Below are 8,944 nucleotides of genomic sequence, written 5' to 3'. Positions count from 1 at the left end.
AAATGACATCGAAATGAATACCCAACGCCAGTATATTCAGAAATTTTTTTTTTTTTTTTTTTTTTTTTTATCATGTATACAAAATACAAATACAATCATGTACTAAAATGTACACACAGTATTCATCTTTATCCATCAGCCTGGTCACGTTCTGTAAAAACAAAGGTCACACTACAATTTTCCAATCTGGAGAATAAGAGAAGGGGGTGATGTGCTCACTCTGTTTGTATCTGCATTTGAGGCACAAACGCTCAGTGAGGCCCCACAGTTTTGCTTTCTATTGCTCGCTAACAATAGAGACGGTTTTGAGGGGATTCAATCCACACACATCACTGTTAAACAGTGAGTTTCATTTGACCAGTTAGACACTGGAGTACAAAAAAACACTACAAAAATAACAATAAAAGCTGAATTATAGTGCCTTTGTGCATTTCTACACCATTAGAAAATGGCAACAGATTTATTTTTTCTTACGGTTCATTTGTGCATTTTTTTTTTTTTTTTGTAAAGTAAACTCTAGCTTAGTCAATGGTCTTAGTTGGGGGAGAAAAATTTGATTAACGATGAACATAAAAATACATTTGCTTAGGATTAATGTTCAAAATAAAGAATTATGGCACCAGTAAATAACACAAAATAATAGGCAGAGAGCTTTCCTTCCACAAATCGGTTACCTTCTTCAAATCATCAAATACGAAATGTTCCTATAGTGATAAACTCTCCTCATCTCTAAGTATATACACCGACGATTTAAGACACATTCTCTCAATGTTCTTCAAAGCTTGTCTGATTGCGAAAACCGTTGTTTCTATATTACAGCAAAATTAATATAGAAAAAAGCTAAAAATTATACGTCGTATAATACAACAAAATATAACAGAAACATTCTTCTGGGCTTCAAAGGGAATTAAGATCGGAGATTCACAAGTAATCTGATTGTATTCTGAAATCCACGGCCTCATAACAGACGCAAAAAAATTAAAATCGTAAGTCCAAAGCAGAACACAAGTACTTTTTGCTGTACAATGGAACAAACAGCACTGTACATCTGGTGAACCAGGCAAGTCTTGGCGTCCTTCAAAGCCAAATGTGCCTGTAATGAGTCAATGAATGTTGTCTTTGTACACACTCTATTGCTTTGGATAGCAGTGGATGGTCCTTGTTTGGCTAGTAGAGTAAGTCCCAGCTGAGCACTAGATGAACTTAGGAGTCTCTTTTACTGATGAGCACTTCCAACAGCCGTAGCTTGGCTTTAATGTGCTTGTATTCATTGTATTCTCCAGTCAAGGGTGAACGATCTTCCTTTTGCACGTTTCTATGGGAACAGCAAAAGTAGAGCATTCAGTAATAAGACTTAATTTCTCTCTGTACAGACCAATTCAAGCTTAAGAAAATTTACAATTCTTAGAACAAACATGCACATGAAAATGCGTATTGAAGTTTTCGTTACCTGCCGTTCTGTTTGAAGAACTGGTCCTCAAAATCACGGAGGCTTTTGCGGATTCTTTTCTTTTCTTCACGGGCTTCCTGGAGTTGCTCCACAAGTTCCTGCCTGTGTGTTTGGTTGGGAAGGAGTGGAAAGTTTTAGGACTCTTTCAACCCACCACAGCAACAATGCAATCATTTGAGGTTTCAATAGTTGGTACATAATACTGAACATTTAGCTTTTTTAAACGTACAAATTAATTTTAGCCTATTGTATATTCAGCCTTGTAGCTCCACAAAAGGTAGACTATGAACACAAGAAAAGTGAAAGGTCTGTAGGGATACTTACACACTACAATTGTAGGTCAGAGAACATCCCAAATTATTTTATTTCAAAGGGTTAGGAAAAGTGATGCTACATCGCATCTAAAAGTTGAGAACAATTTACACCTTTATTTTACCAGGGCTGCGTTTTCAAAAAAGTCATCTTAAGCATAAATGGCTTGTAGAATCCATTGGCACCAATGGTCTCTACGATCTACTTGGGTTTACAATGCTTTTGGGGAACAGCCCAGGTTAGTCACTTTTTTGAAAGAGACCTGGTCATTATGGTGCGTGCCCACTAAAAGCTCATTTAAAAGCAAACATGTGATATCACCTCAACCGCGTCTTCTGCGCAAGTTGAAAAATTTCAACTCGAGTGGGAAATTTGCATGATGCGTTGTTGTGCAATGCAAATATTTGCTTCACTTTTGATGTTTTTCAAAAATCTGGCATATTCCTACTTGAATTCAGACTTTTTCCACATCCTCAAAACACTGTTAAAGCATTATCTTGTGTGTCAGTGCCCTAAGACATGTGGTTTCATCTCGAAACCTTATACTTACATGGTAGCAGCATGCAAATTGGACAATCTCATGTCAGTAGTGTTCTTGGAGGGCGAGAGTTCATCAACAGGCGAGATGAAACCATCTGTGTCCTCATCCAGCTGGTCGAGAAGTCCCAGCATGCTCAGTTCTGGCTTAACCGTGACTGTGAACTGTGTCCTGGTGTCGTTGTCGTCGTCCGAGCCGTCCTCCTCCTCCTCCTGGAAAAGAGCAGATGGTGCTGGTTAGCTCTACTGCAGCTTAACTTCGAGAGTTTATACTAGCATGACTGAGCAGTATCAAGCATAACATTGATTTAGAAGGCAAACCTCATTGCCATTTAGTAATCATTGTGCATCAAGCTTCTGTCATGATAAGAGTTAGTACAAATGAAAAGCATCAGTGCTCCAGCAGTGCAGAAAATTATATTCATTCTAACTGGAGCATTTAGTGCACTGCCTTACACGAGTTACCGATTCAAATTTTTCTTTAATACAAAACCCAATAGGGGTGTGATCAAAAGGCAATGGAATCAGCAGGAGTCGAATCTCACAGCACTCCCATGCAGTTACTGATTCATGATTAGATTAATGAGGAAACTAGTGGTGGGGAAGGAGGTGGGTCAGCCGAATCACTGGTTGGTTGAGCAGTAATAGCTCTTCACCTTGGTGTCGCTGAAGAATAGGGCTGGTACACCCTCGATAATGGGCTGCAGCAGGGGGCCTCTGCGCTTGCTGGAAGGCGAGCCCTGTGGTGGTGTTAATAGTGACATTACAACCCGGTAAACTACACATCAGCCCACTCAGGGCAGGACTCACTAATGGACTATAAGGTTTATGTTACATAAACCATGAAATCTGAAGGTGACACTTCAAGAAATTATCTTAGGCCAGAGGTCTTCAACCCTGCTCCTGGAGACCCTGTTCTACATGTTTTAGCTTCAGCCCTAATCAAACACACAAGTTAATCAAGGTTTTCAGGATGACTCGATGACCAAGCAGGTGTGTTGTTGGAACTACACTTAGCAGGATAGTGGATCTCCAGGACTGTTGAAGACCTATGTTTTAGGGCAGTGTTTCCCAATTCTGGTCCTAGAGATCCTCCAACAATGCAAGTTTTTTTTTTATGTCTGATCTGAAATACACATTTGAGGTCTTGGGAGTATTTACTAATGCGCTGATGGGTTGAATCAGGTGTGCTTGATTCGAAAACATCTAAAATGTGCAGTGTTGGGGGTTCTCCAGGACCAGGATTTGGAACCATTGTTTTTGGGCATATGGGTCTGCTAAAGAGAAGCCAAACTGATGCTAATCAAAAATTTACAGCATCTCATTAACTAAAACATGGAGAAGCTACAGCTAAAATACAATTTATGAGCGCACACAGAAGTTCCACCAAATATAATCAGGCTTTCAAGTATTATATAATGGTAATATCCATTTTGTGTTACATAACCCGAAACATACCAGTATGATATTTGCATGCACTCAGGATGTTTTTTGTTGTTGTATTTCACATACATATCATACTGCATTAAGCAGAGGGAAAACTCTGTATCAGCGGTGTGGGAATATGACCAGGGTGGCTGTTTAATGCTAAGTGTAATAGACTTAGGAATTAAGGAATACTGTTGCAAATATCCAGCTACACGATATGGCCTCAGTGAACTACTCTTGAGCTCTTGCTAAAGACAGGCTTATCGATGCTAACAAGCCCCAGCACTGCCACCGTATCAATGCTGCAGCTAAATGCTTATATTGTGCTACTGCTAATGCTATTTCCTCTACTAATACTGTGGAGATTTATCCATACGGTTTAGTTCAATAATAAAGTAGAAATGGCAGCTAGCTAGCCTTTAATACTATAACACTTGCTTATGCATGTCTGCTAACGTGGCTCGGATAAGTATTATCTTTTTTCCAAAACTTAGTGAGCTGCCTTGCTGCCAACTGCCTACATGGGCAGCAACTCTGTCATGGAAGTGACTGATTTGGAACACTCTACATAGGCAGCAAACTCAATAGGCTATGTTAGCATGTTGCTAAGTTGATCACACTCAAATAAGAATGAAAATACACAGTATGATCAAGTATTAGGTAAAAGAACCCATTTATTTTTATAATACTGAATGAAATTCCTCTCACTTAGCCATCTTGCCCCTTCTAAAACTAACCATGGTTTTACTATAGTAAAAGTGTAGTGTATAGTGTAGTAACCATGTTTTTTTGGGAATGTAGATTACAATTTGTATAACAACAGTTCTACTACAAATACCATGGTTAAACTATGGTTAGTGTAGCAAAACTATGGATAAGTTGTGGTTACCATGGTTTAACTATAATATTTGGTTTAAATTTATAGTAAAACCATGGTTAATTTTCTTAAGGGTGCTACATTATTCTCTGAAGTAATCATGCTGGCTTAAATATGGCCAAAATGATCTATCGTAGAAGGCAGGATAATAAAGTTGCATATTAATCTTTTGCAACAGCCTTCAACATTGGAAGTGCATGTATCTCACTAGGTTTTGGAACTGTAAACCAGGGGTGTTCAGTTCCGCTCCTTGAGGGCCAATGTCCTGCGGAGTTTGGCTCCAAACTATCCCAAAACACCTGCCTGGAAGTTTTCAAGTAATCCTGAAGACCTGGCTGGTTCAGGTGTGTTTGATTAAGACTGGAGCTAAACTCTGAAGGATAGTGGCCCTCCAGAAGCAGGATTGGACACTCCTGCTGTATATGAACTCCTACTTGAACGATTTCTCCAGTAAATGGGGAAACCGAAATGGGACACAAGGATACAATGGAGAGGGAAAGCAAGAAATATGTTGGAAAAACATAACTTACAATGACTGGAATGGCAGACGCTCTGCAGAGGATCTGTTTGATGAGTCTGTACCGATCGTATAGAGGCTTCATGACCTGCCTCTCGTTCTTGGTGATCTAGAAAGGATGACAGAAAGAGAGACATTGAAATCAACCTCGACTTAAGTTCTTAACCTTCAGAAGGTGAACTTATTGCACTTTTTTTGAAGCATTGCATACTCACTGGTCTGCCATGGATGCTCTCGTAATATAATAGAGCTTTCTGAAGGGACACTTTTTCTGCTGCTATCTGCTCACGGGTCATGTCCTAAAGAAGAACAAAGGATGAAATTTTAAAGATTCATGCATTTGTTTATAATAAAAAGGGTTAAATGAAGAACAAAAATCTTTGAAATCGCACCTTAATGTCTTCAGGTCGGCCAGCCTCCTTGCGTTTCTCCTGCAGTTTGTTCATAACTGCCTCTAGCGTGCTCTCCACAGGGGGTTTGGGGGCTTTGGTCTCAGTGGGTTTCTTCTCCAGCTGAGATCCAAAGCTCTTGGGAAGAGTGTTGCTGCGCTGGCGGGGGATGGGCGTCAAATCCTCTTCTGACTTTAGCAACTTGTGATCTGTGAAGCCAGAACATGGAGCCACTTGTTTTTAAGAACTTTGCAAGCCATGAGCTGAGCAAATTAGATCAGGGGTTGTTTTCCTGGTAGGCCCAACCCACAAAGGTTAGGGAGAAATTACACCAGAGACATTTTGTTCCAACTACATATTATGAAGGTTGGATTAGTGTGACTTATGTGATTCAAATCACTTTCATAACAGTAACCGTCGCTATATATATATATTCATACCTTTTAAATCTTTGCGCATCTTGGCCAGCTCGTTCATCCACCGCAGAACCTCTGGATTGGCGGCTTTGTCGCCGTGTGAAGGCTGTAGCGAAAACACCAAAATGTATTTAGACACAAACTGTAAATCTGTAGCAAATCCAGATAAATACGTTTTGCATTGATCTTTTGGATTGGTGCATATATAGAAAATGCTTTTCAGAGTAGACTGCTTTATTGATTATAATGGGATTGGGTTATCAGTGCAGTCAATGTAAGTTGCTTAGAAAGTGGGTCATGCAATCAGATGCATCTCTATTGCTCACCCTGTATTTACGCTCCTCCTCAAACTTCTCCTCAAACCTCCTGATCTTCTTCTTGAGTACATGGATCCGCTTTGAAAGCTGGGCTGAAGTGAGCTCTTCCCGTTCATCATCGCAGGAACCTAATGATGAACTTCTTCGCCTACTGAATGGAGAACATCATTAATATCACCCTCTAAAAAACATTGTTTTTAATCTTCCAGACCTCACAAGAGTTTGTGGTTTTACCTGACAAAGGAGTGAGCATTGGGTGGAGATGGAGGAACCTCAGTGTCATCCAGATACTGCTGACCGTCTCCATAAGCATAGAACCGCGGCGAGACCATTGGGTCGCTGTCCTCCTCCAGGAGCTGGCGAATCAGCTTTCCACCAGCGTGGGGTGACAGACGAGCTTCTTCGCGGTCCATACTCTCCCTTTGCCACGATGAGTAGGCTGGGACTGGTTCTGTCAACACGCAAACATGCATGCGTTAATATGGAGGGAAATAAGCAGCGTGTCTGGATTTTAGCAAGTCACCCAGTAAGTAGCAAGCCAAACAGGGAAGAACTGGCACCAAGACATCCACAAGGTAGATTTAGTCTTTGTTGATATAGCCAAATGTTTTGGTACTTATTATATTTTAACTGGACTGATACTCTATTTACCTCGATGCTATTTCTGGCATCCTTGAGGTCGACTGTTATAGCTGAAACCACAAAAAATTGTGCTATCCAGCTATTTATATCTTTGAGAAATAGAAGTAGACTATCACCCAGTCCACGTGTACTTTTCATTGTAGATTAAATGAAACCGTGTTCTGAAGATTAAGTTTCGTACACTACAGGTTATTTCTCAAACATAGCGAGCACATGCTGTAATACCTGAGCGTTTTGTATATTTATTATGCAGATGCCGTGACCGTAAAGAAAGGTCAGGACAATTTAATGATGCATCCAGAAGAATGTTGCGATAAACGTTGTCTGCAAAGTGACCTGTTGAACTGGCATGCATGAAGGATCAAACTCGATCTTATTTGTTGTTATAAAGTTGATATCGGTGTATTTACAGCGCTGAAGTGCAAGTGCAACCTTCAGTGTTTGCACAAGGCGACGTTCATAAGAACAAACAATGTGCCTATTATAACCACCTTTTTAATTGATGTACCAACTGAGCTCTAAAAGAACATTACACGTCAACAGTTTATGGGACTTGATGAGAAAATAGACTAGATTTTTTATATATTTTAAAGAGAAGAATGGAGCTTTGCAGTCAAAGCAATACCATCATTTCAATCCATGCACACTCACTCAAACACAGCAGCTCAACATGCTTTCCAAAATGCTGTGCAACAATCTGGTAGAGCCTGAATTCCCACAGCTTCTTTGCACTTTTTGTACCGTGTCATGTGCTTGTTACAGTCATGCTTGAGAAGCTAATGGGTCAGATGGACCTCTCCCTAATGGCGCATTTGGAGCCATTTTGTTGAGCCGACATAATACATCCGAGCATGTGGTACAAGATGGCCTTTCACTAAAAGACTCACAAAAAGTCTCAGTAGGCCGTTGCGGGCATAAATAAAGGCACATATTACTGTGCCTGTCCTCAGAAGCTGCAGGTTGTTATATGCTAGGTGGGTACATGCCAGTTTGGGGTGTTTTATGGGATTTCCATGCAGCGTTTAAAGGTCACTGGTGAGAGATGGGGCTCAGGGATATCAAGTTGTTAACAAAAGCAGATCTCAGCCCTTACCCTCATTGTGACTTGATTTTAAAAGGCTTTTAAAATCAAGGAAAGGGGCAGTAAAGAAGTGAGAATCTGAAACACAAAAGGAAAGAGAGGCAAAAGAAAAGGCTTTACTCAAGAGAGCGAACAAAAATGCAGGGAGTGTATAATAAACACTAAATAAGATTGTGGAAATCACAGCTGACAAACATATGGGAAAACCGCTGCCTCTTGGCACCGCAGTGGGTCACCGCAATATGCTTTGGCACCGGCCGCAGTGGGACAAAGGTCTGGCAGCTCAACATTACATACCGTCCTGAACCCTCATTTGACCACTCCCACGACCATGAGATGGAGCAACAGTATTTTACAGTCGCGTGAGCTCCTTTTAAGCAAGCATATGCTTCCAAAAACATTTTAGCTTGTATAATCATTTATGCTTTTCATCTGTGATTTTGTACTTTGCATATAATATACTTAACTGCTACAATATGTAGAACATGCACACAGCCTTTGCTTTAAAGCTTTTATTTGTATCAAGCTTTCTACCACACATAAAGCGGATAAATTTCATCATGATATCTGTGATTAAGCATTATTAAGCAGCATAACAAACATAATTGTTAAATATAACTAGGTTAAGTGCAGAAAACTATTCAAATTACTGATTTGTGTAGCTCTCAAAACGCTGTTCTAAAATTATCTTTTGTTTTTCTAAGCTTAACTAACTAAATTTATGTGATTTGTGGCATATAACTAGGTAACAATGCACTATGGCATTTTGACTGCCCCCAAAATAAGTCAATTTTCGAAAGCGAAAGCACTTTCACAATAAATATTGTCCCAAAGCCATCTTTTTCATCATGTTATCTGTAATTAAGTTGTTCCACTAAGCACAACAAACATAATTGCTAGGATTTGCGCAAAACTTTTTTTTGTATAGCACTTTTCAAAATAAATATTGTTCCTTTTGCCATCATGTTCGTCTTAAGT

General features: G+C 39.9%; 1 protein-coding gene across 2 annotated transcripts in view; it reads right to left on the bottom strand.

Annotated features, from left to right (window-relative positions):
- Positions 1–69: 69 nt before the first annotated feature.
- Positions 70–8,944, bottom strand: part of LOC306873696 (protein FAM13A-like) — a 46,896-nt gene continuing 38,021 nt past the window's right edge. The window contains exons 13-22 of one of the 2 annotated variants that reach the window (XM_079423159.1): positions 6,478–6,694; positions 6,253–6,394; positions 5,951–6,032; positions 5,514–5,719; positions 5,337–5,420; positions 5,135–5,230; positions 2,956–3,039; positions 2,313–2,512; positions 1,451–1,552; positions 70–1,315 (exon numbers count right to left, since the gene is read on the bottom strand). In XM_079423159.1, the coding sequence (XP_079279285.1) occupies positions 1,204–1,315; positions 1,451–1,552; positions 2,313–2,512; positions 2,956–3,039; positions 5,135–5,230; positions 5,337–5,420; positions 5,514–5,719; positions 5,951–6,032; positions 6,253–6,394; positions 6,478–6,694 (1,325 nt within the window). In that variant the 3' untranslated portion in view covers positions 70–1,203. The remainder of the gene's footprint in view (positions 1,316–1,450; positions 1,553–2,312; positions 2,513–2,955; positions 3,040–5,134; positions 5,231–5,336; positions 5,421–5,513; positions 5,720–5,950; positions 6,033–6,252; positions 6,395–6,477; positions 6,695–8,944) is intronic. The other variant, XM_079423160.1, reaches the window with a different exon arrangement.

This window comes from Barbus barbus (genome assembly GCF_936440315.1).
Source record: "Barbus barbus genome assembly, chromosome: 8".
NCBI classification, from domain to species: Eukaryota; Metazoa; Chordata; class Actinopteri; order Cypriniformes; family Cyprinidae; genus Barbus; species Barbus barbus.
This window is presented reverse-complemented; position numbering and strand designations above follow the sequence as displayed.